At 41.5% G+C, this 23,379-nt stretch overlaps 1 protein-coding gene across 1 annotated transcript in view; it reads right to left on the bottom strand.

Annotated features, from left to right (window-relative positions):
• The window catches only part of HDAC7 (histone deacetylase 7), a 153,752-nt gene that overhangs the window by 49,587 nt on the left and 80,786 nt on the right, over positions 1-23,379 (bottom strand). The window contains exons 2-5 of the mRNA XM_060763820.2: positions 12,953-13,146; positions 12,098-12,188; positions 2,828-2,930; positions 589-704 (exon numbers count right to left, since the gene is read on the bottom strand). Coding sequence (XP_060619803.2) covers positions 589-704; positions 2,828-2,930; positions 12,098-12,188; positions 12,953-13,146 — 504 coding nt within the window. The remainder of the gene's footprint in view (positions 1-588; positions 705-2,827; positions 2,931-12,097; positions 12,189-12,952; positions 13,147-23,379) is intronic.

The following is a 23,379-nucleotide window of genomic DNA, read 5'->3' as shown; positions in this document are numbered from 1 at the left end:
TGGAAGAGGACTGCACTATCTGTGGCCGTCCAACTATTTTGGCTCCCAACTCCCAGAAGCCCTAGCCAGCTTGTTCAATGGCCAAGCATTCTGGGAATTGGAGGCCAGAACAGCTGGAGGGCTGCAGGTTCTTCAGGTCTGATTTTGAGGACAGACAACTGAGAGATAGAAGGAACCTAATGGAGATGGTCTCAGCACAGTCCTTAGAGTTGGCTCTTCTTCTCATCTTCTGCTACAACCTGGCTGTTTACAAGCAAATTATAACAAAAAGCTGTTGTGGCAACCACCTTCAAAGAGATTCCAGTATTTCATTCTGGATTATAGTTTCATGTGTGATTAAATCTATCAATTGATTCTTGCCTGTTTCTTTTTAATTGTCTGCTCTACCCATCGAAGCTGTCTTCATGAGCACACAGGCAGAAAGTGTTGATCATCTTTATCACTATCTTAATAAAGGTTTCATCAGCGGTCTTCTGCAGGTCAGAGCAAGTAGCTGTTAATGACACAGAAGCAGTAAGGCTGTTTCCTCCATTTGCCATTTGGCAATCCTAGTTGCCAAAGAAAACTCTCTCAGTTCCACCCACTCACCTGTTTTCCTTAATGGGAAATGTTCTGGAGAGTCCCCGGAACTGTTTGAGACGGGAGGGAAGAAACTGGAAAGCACAGGATTGACTGGGGTTTCATGTTCCATTGGCTCCAAGGACCTGTATGGAAGGGGAGAAAGAGATTGGCTGTTCACACTCATTCAGCATCATGACATAGTGGGCGTGCAAATGAGTTGCACACCAGGCAGTTTCTTGCTCAAAACTCTCCTCAACTATCAATTATGTTTGTATTTGTAGCCCCAGTGGTGATCTTTCCTATTTATTTATCAAGGTATTTATTTCTCTTTTTGCCCTAGACAGTGATAACTGTAATGGTAGTGTTTTGCCTGCAAATCACTCAATTGCAAAGTGAGCTTTACCCTCTTCCCAGTTCAAAATCCCAAGAAATACCATTCTCCTATTCCCCGACAGAAATCTAGCCTTCCTTCTTCCGGATTTCAGGAAATAATCAACAAATAGGAGTATTTATTTTGCGCAGAGCCACCTGAATCAAGGCAACAGGTAATGTAAATGTTTTGCAAGCTGTCTGTAGGCAAATGGACGGCTTCTCTTTGATGACCAACCCTGAATGCTGAGCATGCAAATAACTCAACTACTCCAACAAAGGGTGTCACAACAAAAGTGACAACTGGGTAACTGAAGGTGTGCCAAGCTCACTTGCATGACACTGCCAAGGGAATGGAGTGGGAAGCAACAAGCTGTGTGTACTGGAGGTGTAATGCTAGACATGCAAATTAAGATCCTAAGGTATTTTAACTACTTCATGTTGCTAGAACAGGAGCACACCCAGGAAATATAGTGGAAGAATTACAGAGATATAAAAGAAAATGCATTTAAAACTTACCCCCCCCCCTAAAAAAACCCCCTATGAAGCAAAATCTGATGTTTACTTGGAAATTGTCCTTAGTATGCTAATTATTCCTTATTCAAGGAAACATATGTATAGAACTGCCTTCATACAGAAAGTCCTTTCTAGCCAAAGAAGGCATTACAGTCATTATAAGGAGGCAGAAATGCAGACGACAACTAAAGCATTATGGATAACAATATTGTTTTAAAAGGTAAAGTTTTCCCCTTGATATTAAGTCTAGCCAAGTCCAACTCTGGGCCAAAGAGCCGGCATTGTCTGTAGACATCTCCTAGGTCATGTGGCCAGCATGACTGCATGGAGTGCCATTACCTTCCCACCAAAGCGGCACCTATTGATCTACTCACATTTCCATGTTTTCAGACTGCTAGGTTGGCAGAAGCTGGGGCTAACAACGGAACCTTCAGTGGCACAGTGGGTTAAACCCTTGTGGTGGCAGGACTGAAGACCGACAGGTCGGAGGTTCGAATCCGGGGAGAGCATGGATGAGCTCCCTCTGTCAGCTCCAGCTCCCCATGTGGGGACGTGAGAGAAGCCTCCCACAAGGATGATAAAACATCAAAACATCCGGGCATTCCCGTGGGCAATGTCCTTCTCTCACACCAGAAGCGACTTGCAGTTTCTCAAGTCACTTCTGATACATACACACAAAAGAGAGCTCACCCCATCTGCAGATTTGAACTGCCGACCTTCCAGTCAGCAAGTTCTACAGCTTAGCAGTTTAACCCACTGTGCCACCACAGCTTCCAATAATACCAGCATCCAGATAAGCCAGGGTACAGTCCAGGATATAAAACCAGCCCAACCAGCTAGAAAATCAATAGCCAAAATGACTTCACACCCACAAGTCAAGTTCTTTTCCCCCACAGTCATGTGGAATATGTCTCATTCCAGATATGTTGGAACTAAACGTTCCATCTAGTAGTGATGGCTTATGGTTCCATGTCAATGGAGTAGCGAATCCACCCTAGGATTTCCCTTGCATGTTAAAAGAGCAATCCAAAGTGGTGAAACCAGATTAAGAATCCTGAAAATAAGATTCAAGAACCCTGGACAGATGTTTAAAAGTTTGGACAACCCCCCCCCCCCCAAAACAAACAAACAAACAAACAAACAACAGATTCACTCCTCCACCACTGTCAAATGTGCACACTGACATAGAAACAATCAGATGCTCTGTTGACTGGTAATGTTAGTTGGGGGCAATGAGTTGTGTCTTTCATTATACCTTTAAAGTGCTGGGCTAGGGAAGGTTGGCTTACAAATAAAGGTCTGGTGAATTATAGAGCCAGAGTGCACGTATTAACAAACATGATTTTGTTAATGCAAGTACATGCATTAACAAACAGCTCACCTGTAGGACATGACAGGGGCATTGGTCCTCTCCAGAGCAGCCTGTTGTTTCTTCAGGATTACCTCTGCCAGCTTCTGCTTCACAACCATACTTGCAACGGCACCTGTTGAAGGCAAGAGGACAAATATTATTAACCTTTTTGGAGGCCCTTCCACACAGCTGAATAAAATACTACCTTTTCTGCTTTGAACTGGCAGCGAGGACTCATATAACCCAGTTCAAAGCAGAGATTTGTGGGATTTTTGCCTTGATATTCTGTGTTATATGGTTGTGTGGATGGGCCTTGGGATGTTACCATACCTGGATTGCTTTTGATGCCCCCAACTATCTTACAGTTGGAGACTTAATTCTGTAAAGGATTCACATGTTGGGTTTTTTGTTTGTTTGTGGAGAGTATGTGTAAAATCAGCATTTGCTGTGCAGGAAACAACTATTCGGAAAGTTTGTGCAGCGTAAGTCTCAAATTGCAAACGTTCTCAACACTCCAGGATTCTTCCCATCAGGGTTTCCAAGTTTATGTACCGTGGGGTTGGGTGCAGAATATCATTTTCATCCCTACTGGCTCTTCATATTTCCCTTTCATAGCTCTTCCTTTCAATTTTTCTGAAATCTTGCACAACAATTGCTAAGCTAACATGTGGCATACTAATTTTGACATATTATTTCAGTTCAGAAAAAAAAAACACTCTTATTGTGTTACCGTGGCGTTTTCCAGGCTGTATGGCCATGTTCCAAAAGCATTTTCTCTGGAATATGGCCATACAGCCCAGAAAACTCACAGCAACCCAGTGATTCCGGCCATGAAAGCCTTAGACAACGCATAATCACTCTTATTGCTATAAATACTGTATGTTAAAATTATATTTGCATGTTTCTATTTGTGCTATAATAGCAGAAAATGCCAAACAACTTTGAAATCATCCAGGATATCCATCCACTTAATTCAGGAATACTGTCACTACAGCATGACTGACAGATGGCTATCTAACTAAAATTATCTTCTGAGGAGGAAAACCCACCACTTCCTGAAGCAATCTGTTCAATGGCTGAACATACTTATTTTTAAGACTTTTCTTCTTCTATCTCACAGAAATTTTGGAAAAACATACAAGAAGAGTCCCAGAAAATTCTAAAAAAGAACATCCCGTGCAAGCCCGACCACTTCCTACTAGGACTCATCGACGAAAACCTAAAGTTGGACAGCAATGAAGATATCATCTTTACGTATATAACAACAGCGGCGCGCATGGTCTTCGCGAAAAAATGGAAAGAAGAACACATCCCAACAGTGGAACAATGGCTTGACAAACTAATAGACATTAGAGATATGGATAGATTAACCTATTACTTAAAATGTATTTCTGGTAAACCAATGAAACAAACGGATTGGTCAGAAGTAGACGAATATGTAAAGATGAGAGCTGAAGGGAGCTCTGCTCAGGGAACAGAAAGAAAACAATGATCCAAAAATTATTTAGTATACAAATAATTAGGCCAAAGAATCTATACCTCGAAACCGAGGAAAAATAGGCCAGGCAACACTATATGTAACTATTCCGACAGGAAACAAATTGGAAGTCTTTTTAACTTGTATGTATCTACACTTTGTGTTTTGTCTGACACTTGTCTTGTATGAATGGAGGTAGGTGTGTGTGGGGGGGGGGGGATATGTGTGTTGAGGGGGGGAATTAGACATGTGTGGTGGAGGGGAAGGGGGGGGGGAAGGGATCTCTAGCCCCTTCTTACCCTGTTGAGGTATCAAATACTAACGTTTGGTATAACATACTTATCGATACGGGAGATCTATATGTCTATATGTCTATAAATTTGTTAAAACCTAATAAAGATCATTTATAAAAAAAAAAAGACTTTTCCTCTAGGGTGCTTTTACATTACACAATTACAGTATGAGCCCCCCCCTCCCCCAAATATCTGTTATTTTGTTTATTCGTGCCCCCAAAAATGTCCTCTCTAGGCAATTTCTAGCCACAACTTCTGGCTATTCATGCTCCAGAAATCCTTCATTTAAGAGGCTTCACTATTATCCATGGTTTTGTGTATCCAAAGCACAGAATGGGTGAGGGGGGGGGCATGCTATAGCATTATGATTCTCCTTCAACCATTGTGACTCAACCCTATGGAATCCTAGAATTCAGGGAGTTCAGGGAGAGCAGGAAGAATTCTCAACCAGACATAAATGCCAAATACCAAGAATCCACATGACAGTGTCATGACAATAAAAATGAAATCCTAGCACTGTGGTTGTGTCGTGTGAAAGGATGCCTAGTGAAGAATCAATATCTACTTCTTGAGAATGGACAACCATCAATTTCAGTCTAGCCCCTGAATGACTGTGGGCATCTCTGCATGGCACACTTTCTAATAGTTAAAAAGCATTTCATGTCTCCCTTTAATCTTTTCTTCCTCTGGCTGAAGTTACCTCTTTCAATTGCTTTGCATGGGACTTGATTTCCAGACCCCTTCGCTGTGCACTGTAATAATCAATTTAAAAAAGTGGAACCCCCGAAAGGGCACAGGACTTCTTATATATAGTCTGACCAACAGACCCCAAACTCCTTGACTTGATCAAGACCCAATGCAACCTAAGTTTATATTATCTTGTTTAACAGTCACATTGCTTTGCTGGTCTGTGCTCAGCTTGTGATTTGCTATCCAGTGGTTCTTAACCTGTGGGTCCCCAGATGTTTTGGCCTTCAACTTCCAGAAATCCTAACAGTTGGTAAACTATTCATGTTATTTGTGGTATGTTATTTAATAGTCAAATCTGCATTACATGAATTCAGGACTTCATCACATGGACACCCCCCCCCCCCTGTTTTTTCTCCATTTTTGCATGCTGGTAAAATGGTCATGCCATGACGCACTGCCACTTCTGGTGGCCACTCATCGGAATCCATGTTGTCAGTGTGTTACAATGGAGAGAAGACTCTGTTCTCAGAAGTCAATATCTGCTATGTATTACAACATTTAAAACCAACAACAACATTATTGCAATGTTGGAAATTGCTCCTTTTTCAGGAGAAGTGGGGGAGGATGAGAAGGAGAATGCTAAAAGGGCACAGTAATGCATAATTTCCATATAATTGTATACATGTGTCCATTCCTGTGCCATACACATACACACCTAGAGGAAGTTATGACCCTAAATATGTTACCTGTGTCCTTAAGATTTCTCTCTGGATTACTCTAGCTGTCTTATTGGTCTCATCATTGGAAAGGCTGTGAGAAACAGATACCTCTCATTTTCTGAGTCAACAGGGATGGGGTCACCTGTAGTATAACAACTACCCTACTTTTTAGAGGGGAAAATGGTGCATCATGTAGTCTGTTGAGATTAAGGAAGAAGCTTCAAATAATGTTTATCTTAAAGAAGTGGGAAAATAATATTGTGGAGGCCAGGGTGCAGCTCCAAAGATTGACACTAGATGGCAGAAAGGGTTAACATATGGAGACCCAATGTCACTAATATCATATAGAATTAGATGTTCCACTAGTTGCTACCAATAAGGACTGTGTGTGTATGTGTGTGTGTACATGTATGTACACCTGCCTGTCTGCCTGCCATCATGTTGCCAATTGCTTGTGGCAACTATGAATTTTATACAATCTGCAAAATGCAAGGCACCTAAATCAGGTTGCAACAAGCAGGAGCATCTGTCAGGTTCCTACTGGCTAACTCACAGCCCATTCCCACGTTTCTTCTCATGGCTGCTTTTTAAGGAAATCCTACAAGCCTCAGTGCACAATGTTCATCCACCATGACCATCAGGTTTGTTCATTGGTTAGGTGTTTTTATTGGTAACTCTCCCTATTTTGTAAGCCATTCAAAGTCCCAGCTTTGGCAAAAGACAGGGTATCAATAAAAAAATGGAATGGAAAAAGAAGGATCCCCTACCTCAGTGATTCTCAACCCGTTGGGCTCCAGGTGTTTTGGCCTACAACTCCCAGAAATCCCTGCCAGTTTACCAGCTGTTACGTTTTCTGGGAGTTGAAGGCCAAAACATCTGGGGACGCACAGGTTGAGAACCACTGCCCTACATGGAAATGGATCTAATCCTCTTGAGGTGATCCTATTGTAAAAAAGGAGTCTACAAGCTCTCCAACCCAACCAGCAAGAGGCAAAGACTCACAAGAGATCCGGAGAGTAGAGAGGAACTAAGACATGGGGGCTTAGTTCTCTGTGCTCTGGTTTTCTGGTGAAAATCTGAATAAAAGCTGATGCTACATGTCAAATGCCACATCACTAGCTATATCCTCATTTCCTGTTTTACCGACAATATCATCATAGTGATGAGTCACAAAAATGCAACAGAACTCAAAGGGCTATGCAGTTCATTCCACTTAACTGAGGCAAGATGTTCTGTGTCTCAAGCATCTCTACAGCTCTCAAACGTGACTTAATGTCTCCAGGCAATGTGACTCCAGAACCATCAATGTGGCTTTCTCTAACATTATCTTTCACTTGGCCTATGCGTGACTGTAGCCAATATGTTTGCTAATTCTTAGGTCTTGATCCTGTGCCTCTTGGAAAATCTGGAATCATTGAAGATGGCTTAGGAGCACCAGGTAGCACCTCTTTTCTAATTACCTAAAATTGCCATCCAATGACTCCAGGCTTCATTCTTCAGCTGCATAGAGTAAAAATGGTGGCAAGCAGCAATTGCAGTATTCTGAAATGCAGGAATGGAGAAAACAGTCTATCTCGGCAAGGGAGATGGGCTCTCCAGACACTGGCTGGCAACTCCCAGAATTCTTTACAGTGGGCCTACAGTGCTCTAGATGTTATAGCCTGCAATAACCCTACTTCCCACCTCATAATCTAAGATCATCCAGGAAGGCCCTGCTCTCGCTCCCGTCAACAGCACAAATACATCTGGCAGGGACGAGAGACAGAGCCTTCTCGGCTGTGGCCCCCCGCCTATGGAACACACTCCCAAATGAGGTAAGATCCGCTCCCTCCCTCCTGGCTTTTAGAAAAAAAAAATGGTTCTGGGACCAGGCCTTCGGACAGTAGATGTATGTAGCATTAGAGGGACATTGACTGGAATGGCGATTTGACTGACAAGACTGTTTTATTGTTTTAATGCTTGTTGATGTATTGTTTTAATTATGATTTATGTTTAATTGTGGTTTTACTATTGTAATTGTTTGTATTGGCATCGTATCAGTGCCCAATGTAAGGCATTGAATTTTGCCATTATTTATGTGTAAACCGTTTTGAGTCCCCCCAGTGGTGAGAAAGGCAATATATAAATATTGTAAATAAATAAGTGCTTGGAAAGGTTTTGGTTTTTTTTAAGCTTCATATGCCTCAATTCTTCAACGGATCCAAAAAAGCAAAGTTGCTCAAAGTTCTACAGAACAGCTCCTGCTAACCGTCACCACTGGTTCTGATATTACCAGAAGTTGTAGTAGAACAACACCTGAGGTCCAGAAACTTCAATAAAATATAAAATGCAGAAGTGCCAGAAAGCCTGGTTTGGAGGGCATCTTCCAGGAATGTTTGAGGAACAGGATATACTGTCACAGGACTGTGAAGTGAGCTCTATAGATCACGGAATCCCTTTGCACCCTTACCATGACTCAATGAGAGATGCAACATGGCCAGAGTGCACTCCTTGACCTAAGGTTGGTCTCCCAAGCTTGTGACATATTTGCTCACATTATCCAGAATGCCATGTTGCCAAGTGCAAAGAGTAGAAACAAATACACATCTAGTTCTTTTAGTTCTGTTTGGCAAAACTAGAAAATCTAGATGGGTCATCAATTTCTTCTCCTTGCTGCTGAATGTGATAGACCTCTTAGGTTATGGCTTCAGTGCTGGGCTCTTGAGGAAAATGTATGCCATCAAAAGCTATTAGATGCAACAAAATCTTTATAGTCAGAGCTCATGAGCTTTATGTAAGTTTTGCATTTTTCTATAGCTAGGAGAAATATAATTCCACAAAATATGCTAATTATATGCAAATCTGCATTTACCTAAGGCAGTGGTTCTTAACCTTCCTAATACCGTGACCCCTTAATACAGTTTCTCATGTTGTGGTGATCCCCAACCGTAACATGATTTTTGTTGCTACTTCATAACTGTAATTTTGCTACTGAATTAAAATACATCCGGCATATCAGATATTTACATTACAATTATGAATTGTAATATAAATATCTGATATTCTGGGTGTATTTTAATTCACTGGACCAAATTTAGCACCATTATCCGATATACCCAAATTGGAATACTGGTGAGATTGAGGGGGGGGGGGGTAGATTTTGTCATTTGGGAGTTGTAGTTGCTGAGAATTATAGTTCACCTACAACCAAAGGGCATTCTGAACTCCACTGGCAATAGAAATGAACCAAACTTGCCACACAGAACTCCCATGGCCAACTGAAAATACTGGGCGGATTTGGTGAACACTGACTTTGGGTTTTGGAGTTGTAGTTCACCTACCTCCAGAGAGCACTGTGGACTGAAACCATGATGGATCTGGACCAAACTTGGCACGAATACTCAATATGCCCAAATGTGAACACTGATGGAGTTTGGGGAAGATAGACCTTGACATTTGGGAGTTATAGTTGCTGGGATTTATAGTCCACCTACAATCGGAGCATTCTGAACCCCACTGACGATAGAATTGGGCCAAACTTCCCACACAAAACCCCCATGACCAAAAGAAAATACTGTTTTTTGATGGTTTTTGGCAATCCCTCTGACACCCCCTCGCAACCCCCCCAGGAGTCCTGACCCCCAAGTTGAGAAGCTCTCATCTAAGGAATATACATTCATTCTCATTCAGCTTTTCTTGCCATATAAAACTTCATCCTTTCTGCAAATCAGTGAACAGTTCAGTACATTAATGTATATCAGAAAACGATCCTAGACATTCTGGTTTGAGAAGAAGCCCTACTATAAACAGGCTGAGGATTTAGCTGTTACGTTTTGTTGTTTTAAAAATATTCTTGATGAGTTTTGAGGTGATGCTATCTTGAATATGAGCCTGTTCAAGTGCTAATGTCTTTAGAGAGGTGTCTGACAGTCCCATCATCCTCCCAGTCATGTTTAGTGGGAACTCAGGAAAGTGTGTCTTTTTAGCAACTGGTCCTTCCCTTACTAGGGGGGTTGGAATGACTCCCTTCTTGCTCATCTTCTGCTGACCAATGAACTGACTCTGATAGTGTTTGAGTGATTGTTTTTATCTTCTGTCCTTCAATGTGATTTAAATAATTTCAGTTCTATGGATGACAGTATGAGCCCCCAGATCCACAGGGCAGGTATCTATGATTACATTTATACACATCTAACAAAATATTCTTCTCTAGGCATTTTCTAGGTCCTCCAACATGAATCCATCTATTCTTGGGATTGCAGTCTGTCATTTCAATAGGGTTTATTATTATACATGCAAGTCTCAGAACATGTACCCTGCAATACAGGGTTTATACTGTATTTTAAAAATAACTGTTATTTGTTTTTACAGAAGTCCTGGTATGTAGGTCACTTTGTACTTGTTTAATTCTTGTGAGCAGGCTTGAGGCCCAGTATTATAAAAAAATGGATGGAATAAATGAATTTAAAACATCCATTAGGGAAGTACAATATGAATGGTATGGACACACCTATATCTCATTCTAGGTTCTTTACTGATGCAGTGTGATAGATGAGCAACACGTCTATCTCAGATCAGCATTGCAGGCAATGATTATTATATGACACATATGTTGACAATTCTTTTTATGCTTGTGCCCCCCTCTTTTTTGGCTATGTGATGACATTCATCAGTTTGGGGTGAGGAGGAGAGTATGTGTGCACATACACAGACACACACACACATACCGTTTGAACAATGTTCAGCCAACCCTTATCGTGATCCCTGCATGCCAGACAGACAGGAAGAGATGGAATTAGTGATAGGAAGGCCTGAGAAAAACAACACTGGAAGAAAAGGAGGGACTTTGGCTCAATTCCATCTTCTCCCATTGACTAGTTAACCCCTCACTGCATGTGGACTGGCATCTCACCCTAAAGACATATTTAAAAGGCCTCCAAAGGTAATTCATCCCCTGTCCCATAATCTGTGTCACTGTATACTCTAGGAAACTCTCATTATCTGGAATAATAAAAGACAATGTCTGTCTGTATCAGTCATAATTTATCAGGCTGTCATACAAGATATGCCTAAATATTGATAGAGCATTTTTGATTATCCTCCAACAACACTGGTTAGTTTGGATGGAGGAAAAAGGGAATAGTTCCAAAGAAGATAGGGCTGCTAGAAGCTAAAGGGGAAAATGGGGTGGGAGGGGTGCATTTGGTTTTTGTCCAAAACTTGGAAGTGGCTACTTTCAATAATAATAATAATAATAATAATAATAATAATAATAATATACACAAATGGAACTTTGAAAAAGGAGACGGAGGGCCTGATTCTGGCAGCCCAAGAACAAGCCATTAGAACCAAGGCCATCAAAGCCAGAATCGAAAAGTCAACAACAGATCCCAAGTGTAGACTCTGCAAGGAAGCAGATGAAAGAATAGATCACATACTCAGCTGCTGCAAGAAGATCACGCATACAGACTACAAGCAGAGGAATAACACCATTGCTCAGATGATTAATTGGAACCTGTGCCACAAATACCATCTGCCTGCGACAAAGAACTGATGGGATCACAAGACGGAAAAAGTTACAGAGAATGAACATGTCAAGCCACTCTGGGACTTCCGGATTCAGACAGAGTTTTGGAGCATAATACTCTGACCTCACAATCGTGTTGAAAAACAAAGTATGGATTGTCGATGTTGCAATCCCAGGTAACAGCAGGATTGAAGATAAACTGGAAAAGCTTTCATGATATGAGGATCAAACTTCAAAGACTCTGGTACAAGTCAGTCAAGGTGGTCCCAGTGGTGATTGGCACATTGGGTGCAGTGCCTAAAGACCTTGGCCTGCACTTAAACACAATCGGCGCTGACAAGATTACCATCTGCCAGCTGCAGAAGGCCACCTTACTGGGATCTGCACGTATTATTCGCTGATACATCACACAGTCCTAGACACTTGGAAAGTGTCTGACGTATGATCCACTACAACAGGTCTCTAGGTCTTCCAACAAACCTGTATGGTAACCTTCAGCAGAAGTTCATTTTTTGGAACCCAAGCAACAAAGGGGAAATCAGAGTTTTTGACACAAAGCAGAAATTTTAGCTTAATATGAAAGGTGGCAGAGATGAAAAGAGGAATAGTTCTTACTGCGCTTGCTTTTGTCTTTATTCAAGAGAAGTCGCAATTCCTGCTCTTGCTTTCCAGGGACAGGTTCTTGAGATGGCGGCTCCATCGGCACCTGAGTATGGGGGAGAGAGAGAGAGAGAGAGAGAGAGAGAGAGAGAGAGAGAGAGAAATGACTAAATGAACACCCTAAGAAATGTGGCAATAATTTCTACAACAGTGAAGGAAATGTTACATCCGCATGCAGGAGCTATTTGGTGAGTATTTTTAAATTCTTACTTTTTGAGAGCTTGGGGATAGGTGTGGGTTCTCAGAATCATAAAATTACAGAATCATAAAATTACAGAATCATCCTGACTCACACACTGGAAGTAACAGTCTGAAAAAGCACTCCCCCCAACTCCCCTCCCCCCGCCCAAGTGAAGCACATAACAAAAGACACATATTGAAAATGAAAAAGATTCTGAGTGAAGAAATGAACTTGAGTATCTGAAATGAATAAAGGTCACTGTTCTGCTATATAAAAATCTACTTTTCCAACCTCCAGTTTAGAGTCAAGACTGTGGCCATTCATATCTTGCTGAGCAAAACCTCCCTTCGACATTGACTATACTTACTAGGGCGGATTGTAAATGCAGTCAAACATGTAGAGAGTAGTCACATGTTTCCCAGCCCTAGTTCAGAGGCCATTGTTTCACAAATATAGATTGTGCTACCAAAAATTTGCCACTTCAGACCAAATTCCTTGCCCAGAGACTGTCAATTCTCTGCTGTCCAGAAGACAACTGAAGCTAAACTGACCCAAGACTGGCTGCTTTTTAGAAGGGCCATGGCACCCATTTGCCTCCATCCAACCCCAAGAAAACACAAGAGACTAACCCGCAAGTGTGGATGGGTGAGCTGCTCCACTTGCTGCTGGTGCAAGCTCGCTAGAAAAAGCTGGTGCTGTAGCTGTGTCTGCTTCAGGGCCAGCAAAGCTGTATCTGGGCCAGGTTTGGCAAGGCGCTGTCCAATCCTCAGGTCCATGGGGATGGTCTGGGGAACCCGCAAGGAGACACAGAACTTCACGGCAGCTGTTGAAGAAAGTTATTTTAAAATATTTATATCCCATATTTATTATAAATGCTTCCAATTAATTTAATTCAAAACAGTAAATAATAACAATCCTTTAAAAAGATTAAAATACATATTAAATGCCTTAGCAATTAAAACCAGGTTGTGACTTGGTGCCAAAATGATTTCAATGTTGGTACCAAATGGACCGCTAAAGAGAGAGAACTCCACATCTGAAGTACTATCCCAGAGAATGCTTTTCCCAAGTCCTCCCACAATGTAATTCTCCTACAGAGGAGGGTACCTTCAATAGAACTGGCAGGCAGCTACAGATAGATAGAGGTGCTCCCTCAAGTATTGGGATCCCAAGCTGTTATCACCAGTACATTGCATGAAAACCAGAAGAACAGCTAGTTCAAGTCCTCCAGAACTGGTGTCATATGCTATATGGTAGGACAATACAGCAACATAGACCCCAATTAAGGAGTCAAAGGACCTCATCAGATGGGGCAATTTTGGCGACCTAAGATGCTTCCCTCCTGTTTTGGGGATGAAGCCCCACACTGGCCATCACACAGTTGTGTGACTTCTGGGGGAGGTCCCACCCCTAACTAGGGTGGAAGTGACCTTGGACACTTCTCTCCCAACATGGGAGCCTGTCTGTGTTATGCTGACTCTAATGGCCCTCACTGGGAGGGCGACACTTCCCATGTTTGATGGAAGAAATGTCACCATGAGGAAGAGGCATGCAGGGCGAGAGATTCTACCCACTGCCTCTTCTGTCCAGCAGCAAAGTGGGATGCTTCTCCTGGCCTTTGTGATGAGATCATATATTGCTGCATTGTCCTGCCATGAGATGCTGTTCAATAAACAGTCCATTTTAGCTTCTTTTTTTTTTTTTTTTTTTGCCCCATGGTGGATCTTAGGAAAGTACTCAGTTTTTCACTACACTTGCCAGAATCCCCAGGCATGTTGCCTAAGGAGAATAAGGAAATTAATAGTCCAAAACATTAACATTTTCAGGTCCATCCCAGGCCTTACATACTCGATCCTGGGCCCAGGTTGCCACTTTTTCTATGACTCTAACTATTTCAGGCAATGGCCTTCTAATTGTGTTCCAGAAAACTGGTATTTCTTGGAAGCCAAGGAAAAGTTCCCCTAGGAAAAGGTCAGGGACAATATTACTGTCTCAGTTTCCACATAAATCAGCTGAACCAAATTCAGATTTCACACCTTCACAGCAAACATTGCAGCTCAAAATACTTATTTTGGATAGAATATATTTCAAGATTTTTCATGGTTGAGAACTACTGCTTTAGGGAATAATATGATTTTTACTTAGTGGCTTAAGGGCATGTTGGATAGGTGCCAAATGGGTGTCTCTATTCTTCTGAGAAACAAAAGAATAGAGACACCCATTTGGCACCTATCCAACATCCAAATACAAAAACTATGTTTGTATGTGCATATGACTACATTCACATGGAGTTTAACACGGCATGCATGAATAAAGTAATGGATAAAATGGGTTCATGAATGAAAACATACAACATTGGCATAGGCAGTAAAATATTATTTTAGCAGTGAAATATTATATTATTTATCCATATGGTGAGTCAACATTAATAGAAATCCTGTTGATTCAATAGTTCTGCTTTCATTGTGACTTTCATTCATTTCAGTGCTCCATTCACAATTGCTTTTTTCTGATTTACCCAACGTAATGTAAGAATCCATCACCCTGGCAACTATAGTTTCTATAATATCGTGAGCAGCAACAAAAGTTTTCAATGCTTATGGAGTAGAAGATAAGCAGAAAAGTGTTGACTTTAAATCCAGAAAGGTGACTGAGCAGGATCTGTGCAACTGCCCATCCTTTCCTAGTGATTTGCGTAGAATATCCCTTTTCACAACAGGGAATTTGGGGTTAGTCTTTAACTTGGGTGGCTGTAGAGAAAACTTGGTCCTGGTTCAATTGTACTTCCTTTCCTGAAACTCCCATGTTGCTATCATAACCCAGAAGCATAAGGAAACCAGTTTAAGGTTCTCCCCTGAACAGCAAAACCACTAATCGCATCCTCTCCCTCCAGACACTTATGAACAAGCCCACCAAAACCACCCTGACAGCCAGCAAAATCACTTGGCTTTTGAAGCTGTCTGATAGGATCTGACACTCTTGAGCTAAAAAAAACCCCAGATCCCTGGGAAAACAGCCAAAGTGAAAACAAACACACATGCACATCCGTACACACACACACCCCAACCATTCCCAACAAGATCACAAATAAAAAGAGGCAGGGAAAAGGACAGCAAACTAGGAAAGAAAGAAGAAAACGCAGCTTCTCAGTCATTGCTGAAGGAGTGAGTTGGAGCTTGACGGCAAATTGCTGGATAAATTGCTGCAACTGTGTTTGGGCTCCTCAAGTAAACAGTGAAGAGAGGCTCAGAAAAAGGAGCACAAAGAGACAGAGAAAAGTTAGCACAGTGTTTAGGGTTTTAAACCTGGAATTTGGAAAATTTAGTTTTAGGGATTTAATTGTTCACTATTTGTAATTGTTCAGCAGTAGAACTCTCTGCCTCGGAGTGTGGCGGATTTTTTTTATGACCCCCCCCCCCCACATTCTATTATGTCACCCCGTATGGCAGTGGTTCTCAACCTGTGGGTCTCCAGATGTTTTAGCCTTCAACTCCCAGAAAGCCCAACAGCTGGTAAACTGGCTGGGATTTCTGGGAGTTGTAGGCCAAAATACCTGGGGACCCACAGGTTGAGAACCATTGCTGTACGGGGTTGCAACCCATGGTTTAAAAAACTTTAGACCAGGACTTTTTAAACTTTTCTACTCATGACCCTTTACAGCCCATGACATTTTTATGTGACCCTGTTATATAGGTTTATAAAAAAAGGTCTAAAAATAAAATATTAGTGGATAACAAATTGGCATTTGCATGGTTTGCTAAACAGGCTGATTTTCCTTTTTATGATATACAGCTGAAGCTTCTTCTGCAGTGTCCCCTGTAAACACTGCACAACACATTTATGTAAATCTCTAAAACAGCCACTAGTGGAGTTCAGAAACTTTTTAATGCTGTCAAGTTTTGCAACCCCAACATTTAGGTAAGCTGCTAAGGGGACCCTATTTTGTTTCACAACCCACAGTTTAAGAAGCAATGCTTCAGAGCAATGTTTCTCAAGCTCTGCTCCTCCAAGTGTTCTGGGCTTCTGTTCCCAGAAATCCCAGTCAGCTTATCACTTGTTAGGAATTGTGGGAGCTGAAATCCAAAACATCTGGAGGAGTAGAGTTTGGGAAACACTGTTCTAGAAACAACAGAACCAGTGGCCATGCCAGCTAAGGGATTCTTGAAGTTGTCCTCCAAAAAATGTTCTCAAATTTAGAGTTTGAAGAAATCTTTGGGGCCATCTAGAACAATTTCTTGCACAATGTAAGACATCCACATTGGCTGCTGACTGCCAAAGTTGATTCTACTTGGTTAGCTGGACCAACAGGCTGACTTAACTGGGCTAGTGGCACTTGATGAGAGTTCTCTGCCAATGGGGATCATCATCATGATCATGATCATCATCATCATCATTATTATCATCATCATCATCATGGAAAAGCTTACAGGATATGAGGATTTAAAGAAAGACTCTGGCACAAGTCAGTAAAGGTGGTCCCAGTGGTGATCGGCACACTGGGTGCAGTGACTAAAGACCTTCGCCTGAACTTAAAAACAATCAGCGCTGACAAAATTGTCATCTATCAGCTGCAAAAGCCACCCTACTTGGATCTGCACACATTACTTACCAATACATCACACAGTCCTAGACACTTTGGAAGTGTCCAACATGTGATCAAATACAAAAGGCAGAACAGTGATCTTGTTTGCTGTTTACTAATCTTATTATGTATCCAACAACAACAACACTTTATTTTTAGACCATCCTCTCTCCATGAAGGGAAGATGGGTCCTATATGGCTTCTAGTTCAAACTCTAAAGAAACTATGAGTTTCATAGTTCCACTATACTCAAAATGGATTAGTTACCCAACTGACATGAAAGTTACAAGCCACCACCTAATAAGACAAACAGGTGCCATTTATGGGATTAAAAAAGAACTGCATACAGCCAAAGAGTCTGACAGTGTGAAAAGGCGAAGACCCCTCAAGAGCTGGAGCCAAAGCAAGTGGTGTCCCATCCACCCACTCCTTGAAAAGGGCAGCCACTGAGGATCTATCAGTGGGGTCCCATCTGCTCATTATTTCAACACGGTCTCTGATTTCTGGCTTTGCCTCAACTGTCTCTCCATTGCTGGTTTGTTTACTGTCTGGGCTCTGCCAGGGTCTCATTATCCCAGTCCTGCTGAGAGCTCTGTGACATTTGCAGATTAATAATGCCCTGTGCCAGTTGCTATTAGGCCCTTCTGCTGCCACCCTGGTGTGCCTATCAAATGTAGCAGGCAGCCTTTCTTTTATGGGAAAATAGAGCTGGATATTTACATTCAGATGAGATGCTGCAGTCAAACACCTGCAGTACAGAACAAATGTTGCAGATGCTCACAACTTGCCAGGGTCTCCAAGATAGAAAAAGTCTGAAATTTGAACATAAGATAGTCTGTGATCCTATCATGCATGCAAGATCCAGAGAGCTAAGTCAGACTGTCTTCTCAGTAAGTCTCAGGATTGCATTTTGAGTGACCTGAGTTATAAAAGTTACCTTCCCACCCATTGGAATAATTAATTATTCTGAAACACAAATACAGAAATGGGGCAGCCAAATGAATGGGAGATATAAGAGTAAGAACAACAACAATGGCAGAATCCTATAGTACAGGTTTGAATAAGTAAGACATACATATTCAATATAAATCAGCATTTCTCAATCTGGGGGTTGGGGCCCCTGGGGGGTTGTGAGAGGGTGTCAGGGGGTTGACAAAGACCACCAGAAAACATTATTTTCTGTTGGTCATGAGGTTCTGTGTGGGAAGTTTGGTGGGGTTCAGAATGCACTTTGATTGTAGATGAACTATAAATCCCAGCAACTATAATTCTCAAATGTCAAGGTCTATTTTCCCCAAACTCCACCAGTATTCAAGTTTGTGCATATTGAGGATTCATGCCAAGTTTGGTTCAGATCCATCATTGTTTCAGTCCACAGTGCTCTCTGGATGTAGGTGAACTACAATTCCAAAACTCAAGGTCAAAGCCCACAAATCCTTCCAGTATTTTCTGTTAGTCATGGGAGTTCTGTGTGCAAAAATTGGTTCGATTCCATCATTGATGGAGTTCAAAATGCTCTTTGATTGTATGTGAACTATAAATCCCAGCAACTACAACTCCCAGATGACAAATCAATCCCCCCAAACCCCACCGGTATTCAAATTTGGGCATGTTGAGTATTTTTGCCAAATTTGGTCCAGTGAATAAAAATACATCCTGCATATCAGATATTTACATTATGATTCATAACAGTAGCAAAATTACAGTTATGAAGTAGCAATGAAAATAATGTTATGGTTGGGGGTCACCACAACATGAGGAACAGTGTTAAGGCGTTGCGGCATTAAGAAGGTTGAGAAACACGGATATAAATGGTTATGATTGTGGCACTATTGCTACAATGTCAAATGCCACAATCCAATCCAACCTATCTTAACACCCAGCAGCCACTTTTGAGTCATAGAGGTCTGTTGTGGGTGTCACAGTGTGACATTTTCAGCCCTCATCTGCCAACAGTCTCTGCAAAAGCAAGACCCCTGTCACAATTCATTGTTGTGCTGCAACTCACTGGCAGGAGGGACCCAGAAATGTCATCCTTCTGTGCCCTGGTCCCCAACAGAACGGACCTTCATTGTCTGGTGTAGTTGCTGGTTGTTAAGGTAAGTTTGGGGAAGTTGGGTCAGGAAATGATGTAGTATCTTCTTATTATCATTATAATATCAACAATAATGAAAAACAGCATTTTGTGTGAACAAAAGATCTGAATGAAACCACCAAAGGTATAATCACAGTAGCACACTTACAAGAAGTACCACTGCTTGGAACATGCCGCATTCTCTAATGATACCCTGCTGCTTCCTAGATTCTTGGACAGAATCCAAACCACTGATGGTCCAAAATTTTCTTTGGTAACATTGGTAGACTGTGAAATTGATATAATAGCAGTAGTCATAGTTCTAGTAATGACCATTTCCTGTCAATGGGTGCCATTATACATTAAACAACCTCCTTTGACTCAATGTCGTTTCAATCTACAACCTCCTCATCCTCGACAGCATCTTACCATGCTGATGATGGAAGGCTGCTTTAAACACATGACTTCATAACAAATACAAAGAACCATATCTCCCTTCCTAAGGAGTTAAAGTTGGCCGTCTCCTTCCCCGCTCTCAAGAAACAGCTGAAGACATACCTTTGCTCATTAGCTTATGAGGAGGAGGAAGAGTAGTTGGTAACACTACCATTATACCTCTGATTAATAGCTACCATTCATATCCGTGGCCTGTTCACCCCACCAGCTGTATAGATACCTTGAGCAATGATTAATCTATTTGCTCTCAAGGAACTGGGAAATTGATGCTTCTGTTCGATGTTTGATGTTTTGTCTTCTGTTTGATAAAACAGGCTACTTTTTAAATTTAATTTTAGTTGTTAAGCCATAATTTGTTTTTATATGTTGGGTTGCCAAATTTCGTTACTATGGATGTATTGTTGTTGTGTTCAGGCACTGAATATTCGCCTTTTATGTTTGGAATCCATCCTGAGTCTCTATGGGGAGATAGGGCAGAATAAAGTATACAATTATACTGGAGCATCTATAAATGCGTAGAGATGTGATCTCTCTAGGAATATCTATGTCAGCCTGTGCAACTCTATGGTCAACTTCTGGTAGAAGGACCTAGAACAGTGTTTCTCAACCTTCCTATTGCCGCGACCTTTTAACACAGTTCCTCATGTTGTGGTGACCCCCAACCATATAATTATTTTCGTTGCTACCTCACAACTGTACTTTTGCTACTGTTATGAATATAATTTACTGGACCAAATCTGGCTCAAATACTCAATATGTCCAAATTTGAATACTGGTGGGTTTGGGGGGTTGATTGATTTTGTCATTTGGGAGTTGTAGTTGCTTTCATTTACAGTTAACCTACAATCAAAGAGCATTCTGAATTCCACCAATGATGGAATTGAACCAAACTTGGCACACAGAACTCCCATGACCTACAGAAAATACTGGAAGGATTTGGTGGGCATTGACCTTGACTTTTGTAGTTGTAGTTCACCTATATCCAGAAAGCAGTGGGAAGTAAAAAATGATGGATCTGGACCAAACTTGGCACGAATCCTCAATATGCCCAAACGTGAACACTGGTGAAGTTTGGGGAACATAGACTTGACATTTGGGAGTTGTAGTTGCTGGGATTTATAGTTCACCTACAATCAAAGAGCATTCTCAACCTCACCGATAGAATTGGGCCAAATTTCCCCTCACAGAACCCCCATGACTAACAGAAAATATTACTTTTTGATGGTCTTTGGCGACCCCTCTGACACCCCCTTGCGACCCCCCCCCCCGGGGTCCCGACTCCCTAGAGAAACACTGACCTAGAGATTCCTAGGGAGAACATGTTAATCAAATCTGCAAAAATGACTCACAAATGTGGAGGCCTAACTGTTATTAGAAAAGAAGAAGGCTGAATTACAGGGAGATATTGCCTTGAGTTAGCAGGATCTAACTCATAACTGAGTATCTTTGGATTCTCTACTTCATAAGGTCAGCAGAAATTGATTAAGTCAATTAACAACAAGAAAATTCAAAAATGCACAAACACAGATGTAAGCTGGGGAGCAATGAACAACATACTTTTTAAAACTACTGAGTGTTCAAGATACTACATCTATCCGGCTTCCCTGTGACTTCAAACAACACTATACAGGAAAAGCTCTCCCATTTTCTGATTGCAGAAACTATTCTCGACTCATCCTTGCGACAAGGTATGAAAGCCACAGAATGTGGGATGAAGAGAAGCACAGCCCACAACACTCAGGGATGTAAACCACATAAACCATGGGCTCCTTCATCTCTTGATCTTTCCCAGCCCCTATTACGAAGAGAGTGTCTTTCTTCACCTATGTGGTTTCCACTTTGCTGAGCTGGATGCTGGTGTGGGTGGCTTAATGAGGCATTATTGCCCTCCTGCAGATTCTCCCAACAACAGCTGCTGCCCTAAGGCCAGGGCCTGGCAGGCTTGGAAACACAACCGGGGAAACTCTTGGATTCCTGGAAGTTATCTCCCCTCCCTTATGACTGTGTTCTCTGTAGGGGACATCAGACTGTGGTAGATGTTGCAAACAGACACGACTGCACTTCTCTACCCTTCTGCACATTCTGTGTAGCTAAAGCATGAAACCTCGTACCAGGAAATCAACCCTCCCGCTATGTCCACACCAGAGGTGTCTGGAGGCTTTAAGGTCACAGGAAAAAATGTTTGCAATGTCTTGGCATAGACTTTTTTTAAAAAAGGAATGGCATAGGTCAGGTCAGAGGTGTGGGCCATTGATGTCTTTCCTAATTCCTTCTGGACAAGTTCTCCCTCTCATAAACTGGATATGAAAGTGGCCATCCAGTTCTCTCCAATGGCCTTGTATGTTGACTTTCAACATAGAGGTTCTGTTTCAGCAGCTTGGAAAGATCTGATGTCCAGTTCCATTGCTTTACACATAACGCCTTCACTGGTCATAAATTCCTTGAGTACACTGTCCCCGCAAATATATACCCATTATGGACCGCTCTTCTCTGTGTATGTGTCCTATGTGACTGATTGGGATCCCATGAATTTCACAGGGCTTTCTTAGGCAAGGAATACTCTGAGGGTGTGTCTTTTTATTATTATTATTATTATTATTATTATTATTATTATTATTATTATTATTTTACTGACACAAAAACACAGTATGTCACAGCAAACAAGATCTATATGCTGGATTTCATATCACAAAATCACAAGTTGAACGCTTCCCAAGCATCTAGGACTGTGTGATGTATTTTTGAATGATGTGCGCAGATCCAAGTAAGATGGCCTTTTGCCGTTGACAAATCGTGCTTTTGTCAATGTTTATTGTTTCCAAATGCCGGCTGAGATCTTTTGGCACGGCACCCAGTGTGCCGATCACCACTGGGACCACCTGTATTGGTTTATGCCAGAGCCTTTGCAGTTCGATTTTGAGGTCCTCATAACGGCTGAGTTTTTCCTGTTGTTTTTTGTCAATTTGGCTGTCACCTGGTATGGCGACATCAATAATCCAAACTTTTTCCTTTTCCACAATCGTGATGTCTGGCATATTGTGTTCCAAAACTTTGTCAGTCTGGATTTGAAAGTCCCACAGTATTTTTGCGTGTTCATCATCAATCATCATCATCATAATTGCTAATTCCTTCTTCTGAAACATACCCTACAGTTCCTGGTGTTCACTAATGGTTTCCCATCCAAACACTGCCCAGATGAGATCTAATATCTTTAGGGCAAAGATATATGTGACAGAACCCCTATCAATGTTGGTTTGGAAATTCAAGCCTTGAGTTCCAGTCTCACAACTTGCCCTATACCCTTAAGATCCTTCCCAAAAAAGAAGCTGTGTGGATCAGTGGGTTTGGTGAGCTAAACTGCGATCAATCTCCTTTTCAACTCTAAATTAATTAGTTAATTTCAAGCATTAGTACCCCGTCCTTTTTACCCCGAGGGGGACTCAGGGCGGCTTCACAATAGACAACCATTAGATGCCAAAGATCAAATCAAGCAATCATAATTAAACAACAGTTAAAAACAATGATAAAGATTCAAAATTTTACATTTTAAAATCTTAAAATTCCACCAGTTTAAAATCATGATCAAGCTGTAGGAAATAAAACTAGCAAAGACTCATGTTATGATTATATTAAACACAAACACCCTTAACTCTTTCCTCACTACTAGTCCCTATTCAGATCTCATTGGTTTCTCTTTTCCTAACTGGCTTTTGTTCTGTCTCTGACTGCACTATTCCTGTTTGCCTCTTACTAATATATATTGACACTTTATATTTTCTAAGGTGTATAAAGACCTTTGGAGGAGATTAGAACACCAAGAACCTCTCAGATAATATAACCTTTTGGGGATTTTGGGAGATATGTTCCAACTAACTAACTTGTATCTCCTAGCAATGCTCTGGTGCAGGTGGAGATATTAAAGCTAGTACTTGGCCTTGTTCAAG

This window comes from Anolis sagrei, chromosome 2 (assembly GCF_037176765.1).
Source record: "Anolis sagrei isolate rAnoSag1 chromosome 2, rAnoSag1.mat, whole genome shotgun sequence".
NCBI lineage: Eukaryota > Metazoa > Chordata > Lepidosauria > Squamata > Dactyloidae > Anolis > Anolis sagrei.
The sequence above is the reverse complement of the archived record's forward strand: the minus strand, read 5'-3'. Positions and strand labels throughout refer to the sequence as shown.